General features: G+C 44.3%; 1 protein-coding gene across 1 annotated transcript in view; it reads left to right on the top strand.

Annotated features, from left to right (window-relative positions):
• Positions 1 to 7,303: 7,303 nt before the first annotated feature.
• Positions 7,304 to 17,440, top strand: part of LOC144752482 (claudin-16-like) — an 82,635-nt gene continuing 72,498 nt past the window's right edge. Inside the window, exon 1 of the mRNA XM_078640400.1 lies at positions 7,304 to 7,434. Within this exon, the coding sequence (XP_078496526.1) occupies positions 7,304 to 7,434 (131 nt within the window). The remainder of the gene's footprint in view (positions 7,435 to 17,440) is intronic.

The following is a 17,440-nucleotide window of genomic DNA, read 5'->3' as shown; positions in this document are numbered from 1 at the left end:
GTTTGGTACTTGGTTCCAGCCATAAGGGTCTGGGGCCAGCAGGGGGTACGATGGATAACGATTCATCCTTCCATCATGAGTAGTTGAGGGATAAACTTGTGTTTGCATGGGTAGAGAAGGATGGTACTGGGGCAATAGGGCCGCTGGTCTAGGATAGAAGTATGTTAGGGGTCTGGGAATAATATTGGTGTTGTTACCTGCCTGCCAGTTTAGTATAAAGTGGACTGCATTGGGGTCCCTAAAGTTCACCACCACCACGTCGCCCGTAAGATCCTTGTGTTTTCCACCCAACCAGTGTGATCGACGAACGTTTATAATGTCTCCATCTACACCGCTTGGAAGTGGGCGATTTAGCCTGAGCGAATGAATGATATTATTTTTTAATTGGGCATAGCCTTCCCGCTTGTTTTCCTCTAGTACTGGGACCCCTGTTAAGACAACTACAAAGGGAACTGCTTCCGGGGGTAGTTCTGGTGGAGGGGCCCTGTGTGATCTTCCCTGCTTATGCCTATAACCCTCAGTTTCCTGTGGTGGTTTTTTCGGCAACGTTCCTCCTGTCCCAATTGAAGGTTTAAGCGTGGTAGTGGCCAAGGTCGGGGCAGATTGTGGCTTTGGCAGGGTTGGCTGAGATCTCCCACCTTTGTTGTCTGCGGTTTTCGTTGTAGTTGGGGCCTTAGATGATGCAGAACTAGGGACAAGGGTATTAAGTTGGACAGGCAGTGGAATGGTTTGGATAACCGTATTTTGAGGTGGTAAGGTGGGAACGCCCCTCTTCCCTAGTTCCTTTTCCAGATTCCCAAGACGTTCTTCAACCTTGTCCAATCTTCCTAAAATCGCTGAAGAATAATTTTTTATTAGAATTTCAATGCTTTCGAAAGTTACAGGGGTTTGGGCTATTTGGGGCGTGGTAATGTCTGGACAGTTAGAAATGTGCAGGTCCCCCTTAGGCTTGGATATTGTGTTTAGGGACTGTGAAATACCTGTTGCAGCCTTGTCACACCCAGGAGTGATTTTTGTCTTTTTACCAAAGTCTGAATGGCTTAATTTTGGTTGCGAGAGTTCCCCCCTTTTCCGCCTTTTTTTTGTCGGAGGTGGACCATAATTTCTAGATAACGGAATTTTAGTTTTTGCCTTGTTCCGTTGAATAGTACAAGGTGGAGGTGCGGGAGTAATCTGGGCCTTCATTATTACAGACTTACTTATAGGTTGTGTTGGGGAAAGGACAATTAGGTCTGAATTGGTAGGAGTAACAGGAGTGGAAATACGGTCTCTGAATACTACAGGCAAGTCATCCGTTTGTAATTGAGTTTCATTGCTGTTTGGGCTCCCTCTGTCCATATGGACGATGGATGCAGATGACTGTGATACCGGCCTGATTTTCATACTTTCTACAGAACGACGGCGTTCTGCTCGTCGTTCTGCTAAAGTAATCTCCTTTGGGTCATCCCCCACTGGTTTAATGAAGTAATTATCCAAGGTGCCATTGGACGTCCCCCCTATCTTGTCAGACATATCTATATCTACACTTGAGGGTAAAAGTGACATTGGTATTAAATAATCAACAATGATAGAATACTCAGAATAAACTTGGTGACAACTTACGCATTGATATAAAAATGTTCATAGGGATATGCCCAGTCCGGTCTCCTCAGGCCTCTGAGGGCCACAGAGGGCCCGCCCTTTGCCCGGGCTTAGCCCCGGGCGCTCCCGCGCGCTCCCGCGCAGTGTGGAACTCTAATACTTATAGGCTAGGGGCCATGGGACCACGAGCGTGGAGGTGGAGGTGGGGCGGGGCGGTCAGGGAGAGCGGGGCCAGGTGACTCGGCCACTGACACCGGGACTCCTGGGAAGGCGAGTCCCGGTTCACGCTCGCAGCCCTGCAGCCACAAGCACGCCCCACAGGAACAGCTGGTGCAAAAAGGTCAGGAAAGTCAGGCGAGTACAAACGAAGCAGGACCCGAGGAGCGGGTACCGCGAGGCGTGGGTTTTTGAACCTTACTCCTTGTAAGTAGCAGCAGCGCCGAGTTGATTGTGGCAAAGGGCGTCCCACGCAGCAACAGAATCCTTGGCCTTTTCAATGAGTGGAGGTGGGGCGGGGCGGTCAGGGAGAGCGGGGCCAGGTGACTCGGCCACTGACACCGGGACTCCTGGGAAGGCGAGTCCCGGTTCACGCTCGCAGCCCTGCAGCCACAAGCACGCCCCACAGGAACAGCTGGTGCAAAAAGGTCAGGAAAGTCAGGCGAGTACAAACGAAGCGGGACCCGCGGAGCGGGTCCCGCGAGGCGTGGGTTTTTGAACCTTACTCCTTGTAAGTAGCAGCAGCGCCGAGTTGATTGTGGCAAAGGGCGTCCCACGCAGCAACAGAATCCTTGGCCTTTTCAATGAGTGGAGGTGGGGCGGGGCGGTCAGGGAGAGCGGGGCCAGGTGACTCGGCCACTGACACCGGGACTCCTGGGAAGGCGAGTCCCGGTTCACGCTCGCAGCCCTGCAGCCACAAGCACGCCCCACAGGAACAGCTGGTGCAAAAAGGTCAGGAAAGTCAGGCGAGTACAAACGAAGCGGGACCCGCGGAGCGGGTACCGCAGGGCGTGGGTTTTTGAACCTTACTCCTTGTAAGTAGCAGCAGCGCCGAGTTGATTGTGGCAAAGGGCGTCCTCAAGACTCAATGGCCTGAGTTAGTAATGACCATCTTTGACCGCAGAAGGCACCAAGCATCAATGGTTTTAAGCAGCAAAGAGCCTCACTTGTCCCTGGCTACAACAAGTATCAGTATTGGCCAAAGGCTGTCATGTACATTAATAGCTCTAGGCAACAAAAAAGCTTAATGGTGCCAAAAAATAATAAGGTCCAAAAGCCAGAGATATTAATGATCACCAATGTCCTCAGGCAGTAATGATCATCATGATTTTGTGTGTGTGTGTATGTATGTACATGTGTTTATCGGTTAGAGTGGCCCTACAATAGTCAAAATCTTTGTGGTGGTAAATAGACATAATATCGAATTCAAAATATAGAATAGCCATAATATCAAAGTCAAAATATAGAATGGACAAAATATCGAATGGACAGAATATAGTGGTGCAAAATATCAAATTGAAGGTAAGTAATATAATCTCGATTTTTAAAATATAGAAAGTCAAAATATCGAAGTGTATAATATAGGTATTAAAATATATAGAATTTTTAATAATATCAACATTTTTAAAGTGTTTTGCATGTTAGTATATGTGTGAAAATTGTATATCATTTTTGTAATTTATTTTAAGAAATGAATTTTATGTTATTTATTTTTGCATTATTTATTTCTGTAGCGGGTTGTGGGTTTATAGGGGACTAGGGTGGGAAGTAATTTAATTGTAATTAAATATTTTTATTTATTTATTGGTATTCATTTTGAATTAATTGTTAATTAATTTCTAATTGGTAATTACTTTTTATTAATTGATTAATTGATAATTATGTTACTTGTATTAATTTATTTTCTGTAGCAGGTTGTGGGTTTATAGGGGAATAGAGTGGGAAGTAATTTAATTGTAATTAAGTAAATATTTCTTTATTTATTTATGGGTATTGATTTTTAATTTATTGTTAATTAATTATAAATTGGTAATTACTTTTTATTAATTGTTATTTATTTGTATTACTTCATTAATTGATAATGACGATAATTGTATTAATTTATTTTCTGTAGTCGATTGTGGGTTTATAGGGGAATAGGATGGGGAGTAATTTAATTGTAATTAATTACATATTAAAAATACTTTTTGTGTATTGATAATTAATTTACTGTTAACTAATCATTAATTGATATTAATTTTTATTATTAATTCGTTTTTGTTATTGAAAATTAATTAGTTGTTAATTAATTGCGAATAGGTAGTTAATTTTAATAACTAATATTTATTTGTATTTTTAATTGATTAATTATTACATAATATTAAATTGGTAATTACTTTTAATTAATTTTTTATTGGTATTCATATTTAAATAAGTTTTATTAATATATTAAATCATTACTTTCCCTACTGGTGCACTCTCTGGAGTTGGAATAGTAATTTTTACCCCTAGGCTATGCAACGCTTTCCCTACTGTTGCACTCTCTGGAGTGGGAATAGTAATTTTTACCCTCCCACTATCCAACGTTTTCCCTACTGTTGCACTCTCTGGAGTGGGAATAGTAATTTTTACTCTCCCGCAATCCAACGCTTACCCTACTGTTGCACTCAGTGGAGTGGGAATAGTAATTTTTACCCTCCCGCTATCCAACGCTTTCCCTACTGTTGCACTCACTGGCGTGGGAGTAGTAATTTTTACCCTCCCGCTATCCAACGCTTTCCCTACTGTTGCACTTACTGGAGTGGGAATAGTAATTTTTACCCTCCCGCTATCCAACGCTTTCCCTACTGTTGCACTCACTGGAGTGGGAATAGTAATTTTTACCCCTATGCTGTCCAACGCTTTCCCTACTGTTGCACTCACTGGAGTGGGAATAGTACTTTTTACCCCTACGCTATCCAACGTTTTCCCTACTCTTGCACTCACTAGGTGGTAATAGTAACTTTTACCCCCCCGCTATCCTACGGTAAAAATATTGTATATTTTTTATTAATATTACGTTAATATATATATAGATTTTCCTTTTGCTGGGCTGACCTCTGAGCAAGTTGACAGCCGTCAACGAAACACGCCAGGACTACCCAATATATATATATATATATATATATATATATATATATATATATATATATATATATATATATATATATATATATATATATATATATATATATATATATATATATATATATATATATATATATATATGTATATATGAAAAAATACAAACAGTTCCCAAAACTTGCTCTGTAATCGTGATCAAGAGAGGGACACAGACTTTAATTAGGTGCATGCTTTCTCTCTTTATTGTTCCTTAAAACAGACGCTTCGGCATGGTGGCATGACACGTTTCGCCCAACAGGTGGGCTTGTTCACATGTAAATATATATATATATATATATATATGTTTTAAAAAATATATATATATTTTTATAACTTAAATTATTTATTTATTAATTTTAAGATTATTTAAGTATTTTTAAGTATGTTTTAGTTAATGATATTTATTATTTCATTAATTTTAAATTACTTTTAAAACATTTTAAAAAATTCGATATGTTGACTAACTATAGTTTTTAAAACGAGATTTTTGATTCAATATTTTTGTACTTTCCTGTTTGTAGATAAGAATTCGATATTTTTGCATTTTATATTTTTACATTGATATTTTGGTAATTCTATATTTTTCTATTCGATATTATGTCAGTGATCCCTTTGTGATGATAGAGCACGCAAACACTGGTGTTACCCATTACCAGCCTGCAGAGTGCGGACAGCGTGCAGCTCAGAAACTATGAGCTACTTCCACTGTTTTGTGTTTCAAAGCAGAGTTGTGTTCATCTCAAGCAATAACACGTAGGGCTATTGAGTTATTGGATATGCTTTAGAGTTAGATTTCTTTGAAAACAGGTTCATAGCCCCATTTGCACCTGTAGACAGGAATAGAAAGTGACCATGATATGGCTCTGAAGATGCATTTTGACTGTGATCATGTCATGGACCCACAGCCACTCCAGCTGAATGCCTAGGTGTGCCAAAGATAAGATGTCAAGCACTGTGCCCATGCTAGTGAGGAGTCCATGTGTCCTCATCTGTCATCAACAATATATGCACAGAACAATAAGAAAATAAGAATGTGCCTATCGCATCTATACATCAATTAAGAAAAAACAGCATTGACACTGTATTAGTGCACACTCACTAAAAATCTTACTATATTATATAGGTCTAACTGTATGGTGGTACACTGAAAGTCTGCTGCTAAAGGTGCCTTGATAGTCCTCTGAGCCTCTCCTACGAGGATTGAAACAGAAGGCCAATAGATTGAACAATGAGTTGTGGCAGTGCACTATCAAAATAATGGTATTGTAGTATGACTGTTAGAAAGTATAAATTCCTGCCACAGGATGAGTTTCTGTCTATTTAATATTCCGTTCATTCCCATGTTGAAGCTCAAAACACCATGCAGGCAATATGTGTTTCAACTTTTTCAAGGCTCCCAAAAAAATAACCAAATAATTTATAATACATGCTACAATTGATTAAAAGGTTCCATAACAAGATGAGGGAGAATAACGTAAAACAAAAAAGAGTAGAATACCATGTGCTGTGCACAAGTAGCACATTATTGCATATTAAGGATCTCCAGGGAATAATCTGCAGATAGTACTCATACAATTGCTCTTCCATTGACTGACAGTTTCCATCAACCAACTGTTGGCAAATGTGGGCTGAAAAGTACGAGGGGATCACCATTCACACCTCTATATTTGCATAATTTAATAATTTGCCATGAATGGTGCAATCATAATTTAGCGAAACCTATATTAAGCATGGGCAGAAATAGTCCCTGCTACTTCTATTGCTAAACTTCCTAACTTCCATGCCATTTATTATCCTTTTCTGGTACAGTTGGATCAGATGCACGTCTTCGAAACAAATGAAGCGAAGAGAGGTCTGAGTGTACTCTTATTCAGCACATATAGTGCAGCGGATTAGAGTAGAGGTAGTAGCATGCCCCCCACTACTTCTGAAGTGGTTGCAGTAATCCTCTAGTGCAGTGGTTCCCAAACTGTGCGCCGTGGCTCCCTGGGAGCCCCGAAACCTAGCCAGGGGAGCCAACACCACACACTTTAATGCATTTAATGTTGAAGGGTCTGTTGGCTTCAGTTAAACTAAGTAGACTTAAACGCATGATGTTGATGATTCTAAGGTATGTTACGTAGATTTATACCATGCAGCATTTACCTGAGGGTGTCTTGGCGCTAATAGAGGGCAAAGTAACAGAATATGCTGAGAGATTACAGGTTAAAAAGCCAGGTCTTGAGGAGCTTTCTAAAAGTCAGCAAAGAGTGTGCAGATCTAATGTGTAGTGGAAGTGTGTTCCAGAGTTTAGACGCTCCTACTTGGAAGTAACTACCTTCCAATGTAGCTTTCTTGAACCTGGAAGGAGTAACGGAGTATGAACACAAAGATCTGAGGTTCCTCTTTGGGGCGTGGTCAAGCTGCTGACCGTGATGGCCATGTAGGCTTGGAACTCTGCCACTGTTTCCCTTTGTTGGACCTGTCGTGGTGGCATGATCATGCTTCTTGACTCCTCCGATACCGTGAGAGGTGTGGGTGGCATTGATGCGGTGTATAGTGGGGAAGCCAGGTTGATCGCGGCTCGTGGTGCGGATTGGCGACGATGGTCCTGGATTGCTGCGGTGTGGCCTGCTGCCACGAGGAAAGCCGAGGCCTCGAGTGGCATGCTGGCTGGAGCGGGAGTGTGGGATTATGGACTGCTGAGAGCAGCTGCCGGACAGAGGACAAGTTGTGGTAAGCGGTTGCAGTGGGGGGGGCTTGGATGCTGACTCCATCGGTGACGGGGCCGCTGGCACTCCCCAGAAGCCCCACGGCAACAGGGGCCATAGGCAGGCTTGGGGATCGGTCACCTGGCTGCGTACAGTGCCGCCTGCAGTAGCCCTCCCCCCTGCAGCCACACCGTATCTGTCTGGTCCCCAGCCCGCATTGGCATTACAGTGCCGAGGCCTTTTCTTTTCACAGCTGGCCCCTTTCTCCCTGTATGTCAGACTGGGCCTTGCTGGGGAGCGGGGCCACTTGGAGCAGTGGCCAGGCGGCGCTCACAGCTTGGGGGTCATTCCACATACCAGCTGCACTGTGGGCTGTTGCCCTCAATCCTGACCCCACGGCGGCGGTGCCCGCCGGCGGCGACCAACCCGATGTGAGCGACTGAGCCCCTCTGGCCCCTGCCAGCCACCACGCATCAATGATATTTAGCCTCGGCCCCTAACTACGTGTGAGACAATTGTTGGGCATGGTTGTGGCTGAGGACTTTCCAGCTATTGGGGCACAACCGCAGCATCTTTCTTCCTTGTGACCCTAGCGGAAATATATGTCCTGCGGCCTTGCATGGTACTAGGCTGCTGCGCGACTAATCCACCACTTGGGGAGCCAATCCACTCCGAGTACTGGGTGTCAGTCGTGGCGGCCCCTGCCACACCTGAGTTTGCGGTACATCAACGGTGAGGGGAATGGGGCGCAAGGGCCCCAAGCAAAGCACCCTGCCTTTCAAGCCACCTGGTCCTGGCACTTCTGCACAGCAACCCTCCATGGGGCATGGTGGTGAGATGCCCATGGTTGACCCAGCGGGGCCCGACAACTTGCTGGTGGAACTGAGGGCTGGGTTCAGAGCCCTGGACACTAGATTCGATGCCCTTGACAGGAGGGTGGAATCCATGGGGGCCAGGCTGGATGCGTAGGAGGGTCTTCTTACAGTAACAGATGGTCGAATCTCAAATCTGGAGGACAGCGCAGCCCAGACAACTAAGTAGCTTGAAATGGTGGAGAAGCTCCTTAAGTCAGTGGCCATTAAGAACTAGGACTTAGAAGCTCGTGGGCGGAGGAACAGCATCCATATTATGGGGGTGCCGGAATCCACCAACACAGGCATCTGGCACTTTGCCGCTGCTGATCAGTGCCAAAGTGCAAGTGCTCCCTCTATGAATTCTGAATATGAATTGGTGTTTCTCTGATTGGCTCGTTTGACTTACTACTAAGTCTGTAGTACAGTGCACTTTGTGTGCCCAGAGCCTGTAATTAAAATGCTGCTAGTGGGCGTGCAGAACTGATTGTGCCACCCACACAAGCAGCCTTTCAAAGGGTTCTCAGACCTGCCACTGCAGTGGCTGTGTGCAGTATCTACTGCCATGTTGACCTGCCAAGTGCACCCATTTGTCAGGCCCTAACTTTGTCCTTTCTTACATGTGAGTCACCCCTAAGGTAGGCCCAAGGTACCCCTGTGGTCAGGATGCAGTGTATGTGAAAGGTGGGACATGTCCTCCTGATGTGTGTAACGTGTTCTGTTAGTGGACTACAGTGAATTTTGTTTTTCACTATTGAAAGGCTATCTGTCCCATAGGATAGAATGGGAGATTATAAATATAACTTCCCAATGGAACACGATAGGAAGATAAAGGTTAGTATGCCTGAACTTAGAATATAAAGATGCATCTTTTAGTAAGGATGATTTTTACTTTCTGTGTTTGAACATACCACTTTTAGAAAGTGGGGATTTTCGTGCTTAGCTACCCTGTGTGACTCTGCAGGGTTGTGGATTGACTGTCTGGCTTTGGAGTGACAGGGGATGGGCATGTGCATTCACCGTAGACAGCCACTGGATGGATGAGTCAGGGCTGGACTGGAGATTTCCTTTCACCTGAATGGGCCTGGTCTGCCTTACACAATGCTGTCTCCACCTCCTGCCGGGAAGCTGGACTAGAGAGGACAGAACTGGTTTTGACTGAGCACTGAGCCTCTCTGCCACAAGAGAACAAAGAGAAATGGAATATGATTTGTGAGAAGTTGGCCTGGCATATGCTGTCCACTATTCTAGTGGGCACCTTGCACCAGTCCAAATGACCCTTATTAATGGTAGGTTTAAGACAACCTTTATAGAAAGCTATCCTAGTGGTAGCTGTGGAGAGCAGCCTTCAGGCTAAGTCTTGAAGGAATGTGAAGCAGCTTGTTTTATCAGTCTATAATCTTGTGATTGACCAAATGAAAAGAGAACCACACCAGGTATATATATATATATATAAAATATATTTATTTATTATAAACACACCCCTCTAGTCTCTTTATGAGGCTAGAGGCAAAAGTACTTACAGAAAACTTAAGTAGCACACAGTAAATTAGCACAGTATACGTTTTGCCCTAGTGGCCTCACAAACCATATACTAAGAAAGTGGTATAAGAACCGCTGTGAACATAGAGACAAGGCCTAGGGCCTGTAGAACCGCTGGGGCAACTAGGAACCACCCAAGGTAGGGACACAGGAGACCCACAGGGGACACGTGCAGTGTCTAAACACAGCCGCAAATCACCATTGACTTCTATGGAGAAAGTTGCGGTTAGAGTTTTAAAAATTAAGGACACTTAGGAGTGGACTAGGAACAAACTCCTTCAGTACTGGACAGTTTGAGAGTCAAGACCCATGAGAGCACCGAAGTACTCGTGTTACCTCACCCAGGGAAGCCGGGTGTATAGGTGTCTTTTCGTGTCTGGTTTCGTCGTCGTTTCCTATTGATAGCTGCAAAGACGTGCTGCAGGCGACCAGATGAAAAGTGTCTGGGTGAATCCAAGGGTGGATCGAAGATCTGAAGAACCTGAAAGCAAAGGGGACAGAGTCTGGGTCACTAGCCAGTGACCAGGAAGGTGACAAGAAGATGCCAGCCGATGTCGGGTGATTTCAGGTGATGGAGGTGAAGCTTCACTCTTCAGCCACGAGGTCCAGGAGGCGTTGACAACAACCAGGAGCTGGATTGAAGCTGTCCAAAGTCAGATGTCGAGTGCTGAAGCATCGGTATCCGGATTGGACCCAACAAGCCTTGACAACAGCTACCCTCTCAAGATGCAAAGATTGGCTTCAGTGCAGACCGGCAAGGTCTGAGGGACTCACCCTTTGGAGGGGAGTCAGGCACATCTGGAGCAACCGGGGAAGCCCAAGAAACAAAAGTTTCCTTCTTGGGCACTCACCAGTCGACGCACCAGGGATCTCAAACGGGCCTCGAGCAGAAATGCCAGAAGCGGGCCCATGGAACACTCGTGGAGTGTAGGCCCACAAGCGTCAATGCAAAAGGTGCTCAGGGCTTGGACTACACGTAACCCATGGTACAACTTTGGGAAAGCTTGAGAAGTCGATGCACTAGCAAATGTGCTGTATGTCCAGGAGTTCCGGTCCCATGTCTCTCGTGATGGCTAGAGGTCTCAGCTCTGCTGAGATCTCGTTTCGGCCTCGGAGATGTCTGGAAGTCTGTGTTCTGTGTTGCAGATTCTCCGGGATACGGCGGGAGCCTCGAAAATGCAAACCAGCAAGATGCTTCTTTGGTGCCTGATTGAACAGGGGAGTCACTCCTTGACCCCAAGGGAGATTTCTTCCAGCTTCTAGTCGATATAGAATGTCGAAGGTCCAAGATATATGTTGCAGAGTTTCGTCCAGGGTAATCTAAAATTCTAGGGACTGGGTTCCTATACTTATACTAAGTTTAGGGGTTGGACTAACTCTAAGGTCCCATCTATGGGATGACCTGTGGAGGGGTTGGTTACACCCCTTCCCCTTTGTCCAGTTTTGCACCAGAGCTGGAGCTGAGTGCCCCAGCAACCGGTTTGAACTGAGGTATGCACAGGGACACCTTGTGTGCCCCAGGCACTGTCTGAAAACCATTCACTGAATGCACCCGCCCTAGTACACTAAAGCCTGTCTGGGGAGTTGGTTACACCTCCCTGGGCAGGAAACCTATTGTCCAGGCTTCCCCTGCTGGAGTTTCATCCAGCAGCAGGAGGTTAGACGCGTATCTGTGGCAGCAGCATCCATTTTGTGATGCTGGGGCTCTGCTTAACTTTTACCCGTTAGACCAGTGTGTACATGTCTTCTCCCTCTAGAAGGGTGGAATACTACCCCCACCACCAGAACTGGCAGAGGGTAGTATTCCAAAGTGTTTGGCACCAAACACAACATGTTTAGATGCAGCCATTCCAAAGTTGGCATTAACCACGAGGTTATAATGCACCTAACAGTATATGGTATGGCTGTATCACAGAACAGCTATATGGAAGGGATTCCGAAAGCTGCAGAGGGGCTCATCTCATGCTTGGGCACCCTCTCACACAAAACTAAGAACTCTGCCTTTAGGATTGTCAAGGCCTGCCATAGGAGTGACTTATAGGTTTATATGTGTCTGTATATATAGGTAGATATAGGTATACTATATCTTAGTAAGAGGTACAAGTACCACCAAACCCAGACTGCCATAGCAGACCTGTGGTGCCCTTTTGGAAGGCTTCCCAGGGGTGGCATAATACATGCTTCAGCCCCTGGTAGGCCTCTGGGGTACCTTTGCCCTTGGTACCTAAGGTGTTATATACTAGGGACTCACAAGGGTAACTCAATAACCAATCAGGAGTGCACCTTATGTACATGCAGTCAATTTAGAGAGGGAACAGCTAGGCTGGAGTCCTGGTTAGGAGGGCCCCAGCCAGACTAAAGTAGATAAATCAGTGAAACACAGAAAAAAGGGGGGGTAACCATAGGAAGCAGATCTTACTCTCCTACATAAATATTGGGGCCCAGACCCCAGAACTTTAGAATACTTCTGGACTCAAGAGGAACCTCTGCCAAGGAGAAGGGCTGGGAAAGCTGAAGGAGAAGTACTGCCCGCCATCGTGCCGCTGAAGTGAGTGAAGCAGTGCCTGCCCGCGGCTGGAGAAATCGCTGCACACTGAAATGCGTGCACCGATCTATGAAGTCCGAGATCACCACACCAATTCTTTGTGGGACCGCGGCTGGGGAGACCAATGTAGCGCCGTTGCCGCCACATAGAGAACCAGCACCAAGTTCACAAGAATGCCTGGGTAAGAATGCCTGGGCCGCAGTAAGGAACTGACGCATCAACTCCCCGCACAGTAAGAAACCGACGTATCACCTCCCCTTCAGTAAAGAATCAACGCATCACCTCCCCTGCGTGGCAGTAAGGAACGGACGCATCACCTGCCCAGAAGTAAGAAACGGACGCATCACCTTCCCTGGGCGTAAGTACCCAACACATCACCTTCCCTGCTGCTGTTTTTGTTTATGATTGTGACACATCCGAGGTACTTTGTGTTGAAAGTGTTGCATCTATAGTTTGCTATGGACAGAACTGTTCTTACCTTCTAAGAAGTACATTTTGAATACTATACTGGGGATTTTTGTCGTTTTGGTCTTGTTTGGTTTAGATAAAGTTGACATATTTTTCTAAACTGGTGTGGTGTCCATTTGTAGTGTTTTCACTGTATTACTGTGTGTGTGCACAAATGGTTTACACACTACCTTTGAGATAAACCTGTTTGCTCATGCTAAGCTACCAAGGGGATGAGCAGGGGTTATTTAAGAAGTGTATCCCCCTTACCCTGACTAGGAAGAAGGGTCCCTACTTGGACAAGGGTGCAAGCCATTGTCAACTAGAGACCCCCATTTCTAACAAGTAATAATTAATTACTAATTAATTACAAATTGTTAGTTAATTATGTAATTGATGATTAATTAAGCAATTTGTTTAATACTGATTTATTTTTGTTACTTTTTATGTGTGGGCTGCTGGGTTTGCAGGGGTATAGGGGGAAATTTTTTAAGTAATAAATAATTATCAATTCATTAATAACTTAATTATTTACTTTATTGTGACTTATGTAAATTGTTTAACACTTATTTATTTTAGTATTTAATAATTGTGTAATTGTTCTACTGTTTTTTATGTATTCTATGGATTTTAGTTTGTATCTGTGTATTTCAGATGCACGTACACATTTTAGTTTTTTACTTGTTTTGAATGACTAGGGTGGCAAAAAATAAATACATATGTTTTATAATAATTGATATTTATATGTATTTTATTCAGTGGCAATTCATTATGTACATTTTATTAAAATGTGTCATATTTGACACATTTTTAATTTATTTTTTGACAAGTGTTTGTGAAATTTGTTTGTCTATGATATTTGTTTTTTTAAATTGTCTTTTATGTATGAATTGGAATTAAATCTATTACCAATTATTCTATTTTATTTTTGGTAGTTAGGGAAGTTGAATTTATTATATGTAATTTGTTTTTTCCTTTCTTTCTTTTTTATTTATATATTTATTGTTGTTATTTTTGTATACATATATATGTTTTTTACTGTCAATTAAGAATGTTTTTATTAAGGACCCCATTACGATGCCGGTTGGACGAGCGTCCGATCAGCATCGTGTCGGAAACGGGACTGTCTTACAAGGAGTCGGCGGTCCTGCTTCCCGAATTAGGATGCGACTGCCTTGATGGTGGTCGGGAAATGCATATTTTCTATTGCGGCTTGTGCTGCAAGCTGCAGCACATTCTGCAATAGTAAAATTACACTTTTTAAACATCCATGCATGGAAGTTTGCGGGGGCACCACAGTGGAGGCCGCGGGAGGACGGGGGCCTTTCTAGGGGCCCTTAAAAGCCGTGTCTGACTGCCTTTCTATGGCAGTCAGCCCACCATAGAAAGGCTGTTGGAAATGCGCATCATAATCCCTATAGCGGTGCCTGAGCAGACACCGCCTCCAATTTGGTGATTACAATCACCAAACCACCCAGACGGACTCCTTGAGCCAGTCCGAGGTGGAGCGGATTCCTCCCACAGGCATCAGTCAGACCGCCCGTATCATAACACGGCGGTCGGACTGCTGCCTCAGATGTCGGGCGAAACGCCACGACGAGCTGTCGGATGGCCTTCTACTTGACATTTTAATGGGGCCTGTAGCATCGTGCTACAAGTTAAACACAGACACTGCTGGTGGTATAACTGGAGCTTTATTCTATGCTTCCAACACCTTTCCTATCCCTACGCTAACTGTCCGGTTCCTGTCCCCCCGGCTCCTCCTGTTCCTGCTTGTTCTGCCTGGTTTTTCAGATTAGATAGGACCAGCTCATCAGAGCATCACTAACTCAGCCAGAACGTTACCACCTCCCCCTCCCTAGGGCCTATTTACAATAGGTAACAACATATATCTACCACCTAAGGACAGGGAATTCCTAAGATACATACCCAGACCTCTTATAATATCAATATCGGCGATCTCGCGGTCCCAGGCGAACCCAGACAACCTACCCAGACGGCAGCATCAGCGGCGATCTCGCGGTCTCATACAGACCCAGACAACCTACCCAGACGGCAGCATAAGCGGCGATCTCGCGGTCTCATACAGACCCAGACAACCTACCCAGACGGCAGCATCAGCGGCGATCTCGCGGTCTCATACAGACCCAGACAACCTACCCAGACGGCAGCATATCCTATGATTACCATTACATAAAGGGATCAGTCTCACTATTCATCAGGGGTATAGTACTACAATATTCTGGATCACACAATAGTTGCCAAATTAGGTGATGTACACCTTATCCTTCAATCCAAGAGCTCCTCTCTCCCTTATTCAGTTATCACTTACCTGATCAGGGGTAGCATCTGTTCACAGTAACATCTGACTAGAAGAACAGGTTACCTTTTCATACAAGAATAAGAAGCACACTAGTTCACTATGCAAAGGTTATTATCAAATATAAGCTCTCCTCTACCCCCTTGCTCAGACCCACATGGACGGGAGATGCATCCGTTCACCTGCACCTGACTAGAAGAAAGGTTAGCCTCACTAAGAATAACACTTTCTGCACAATGGTTCACTAAGAACTGGGGTATCTTTATTTCTCATTACAATAAACAACATTAGCAACACATAATAGACACATACACAGATCTGCAGGGTCTCTGTGAAGACCACATCCACATCTAACTAACAGGAACTGTAAATAGACTGCACACCGCTGAAAGGAAAAGGATTAGTAATAATGTTTCATGGGCACTAACATAACAGGACAGAAATCACCTGATTAGTATGGAGTCTTGTTCTAGCTGTCATCTGGATTCCTCCCTCGTCTGTGATTCTCCTCTGCACTCTTGGACATGCATCTGCGCTGATCACTCTGCACTGGACACCTCTCCCCCACGAACTGTCTCCGCCTTCCAGCTTCAGTCTAATTGTTTCTGCCGCTCTGATAACCGTTCGCTCCACTAGCTTCTTCATTCTGTCTGATTATCTCTGTTCAAATGTCCAATTCACTCCAGCTGCTCTCACAGATTAGTATAACTTCAGTCTCTTCCAAAAGGCACCACCTCAGACTCCAGCTGATCACAACTCCTCCGGATAAGTAACTACTTCTAACTGCTGTCTTCAGCTCCAAACATTGCTTCATCTCTCTCTGTTCAGAACACCATCTACTCACAACTGCTTCTAGTTTCTCTCTCTCTGGTTCCAGCTCACTGGCTGTCTGTCTTCCCTCTATTCCAAGCATCCACTGTCTCTTCTCCCCTGCTCCATCTCCTCTCCTTCTGCACTCTAACGCTCTCCGTTCCAATCCACGACTGCACTCCTTCCAACCCAAAGTCCTTCTCCCTGACTCCGCCTCTGCACTTCACTAATATGGAATGCTGTCTCCTCATGGAAAGTTCCAGGCATCAGCCTGCCGCCCTCCAAATTCTTGCACCTCCCCGTACCAAGGACACATCCCCAGCCGGCCGGCCCGATGTTGTGTCTTCAGCACGAAGAGAAATACAATCCTTCGACAAGGGCCGGCCTGAACCGGTTCTCTCCAAGCGAACAACACCTCATAACTAAAACATTACCTTTACCCTGCAAGCATCTCAGTCTGCAGGGACAGAAAGCAAAATGGAGTCTCTCTAGTTCTGGGCCTTGTAGGCCTGAGAAGGATGAAATAACACTTAGCTCTATCAGGGTACCTACACAAACCATACCAATATGTAATATGAAGTCAAGACAACAGGATCCACCCTCTACTATAGGTAGAATCATAAAAGGACACAGAATTATGTCAAAGCCAATAGGCAATAGATGGATTAGAGTCAACAATAAGGGATCTATCATCATATTAAGCAGCTATCCTCTAGTTTATGCTTCTAGGTATGGCAAAAAGGCCTTAAAAGGACCAACACAAGGCAAGAATAGAGATTCAGGATGGTAGCAAGCTTAAAGTCACCATCACTCATAAATAGAGCCCAAAAATCGAGCAGAACATTGCACCCTTGACTTTAACTTGCTAACATCTATAAACAACAACAACCAAATAAACAAACATCGACATGATCTATCAACAAAATCAAAAACAAAAAGACTCCCTAAAATGAATGACAACCAAGGAAATACCACCTAAAGCTTGATATAGGGAACAAATCAAAATATCTGATAACCACAGAAACTAACCTAAGCACCCTTGAACTAAATATGTCTCAACTTCTAGTACTAACTCATGAAATCTATTAATGTAGGGACATGTCTGTGAAGTAAAAATAACAAAGGGTCTAAATGAGGCCTACCTACTTCGGTCAACTTAAGAAACTAACCTAAGCACCCTTGAACTAAATGTGCCTCAACTTCTAGTAATAACTCATGAAGTCTATTGATGTAGTGACATGTCCGTGAAGTAAAAACAACAAAGGGCCTAAACGAGGCCTACCTACTTCGGTCAACTTAAGAAAGGATTTGGTAAAATCTTGACAAATAAACATAACAAAGGGTCCTCAATGTCTGGGCAACTATTACTAGTAAATCTAGGACATGACCTAACTAAATGACACACCTCCCGGGACAACTTAAAGTCTAGGGTGACCACCCTTGGAACTAATCCCACTGCTCCAATTAAAAGTTGATGGATCAAAGTAAAAGTGTAATAACAGGAAAACAAGGATAA

This window comes from Lissotriton helveticus, chromosome 5_1, assembly GCF_964261635.1.
Source record: "Lissotriton helveticus chromosome 5_1, aLisHel1.1, whole genome shotgun sequence".
NCBI classification, from domain to species: domain Eukaryota; kingdom Metazoa; phylum Chordata; class Amphibia; order Caudata; family Salamandridae; genus Lissotriton; species Lissotriton helveticus.
Note: the sequence above shows the minus strand (reverse complement) of the source record. Positions and strands in the feature narration are given on the sequence as shown.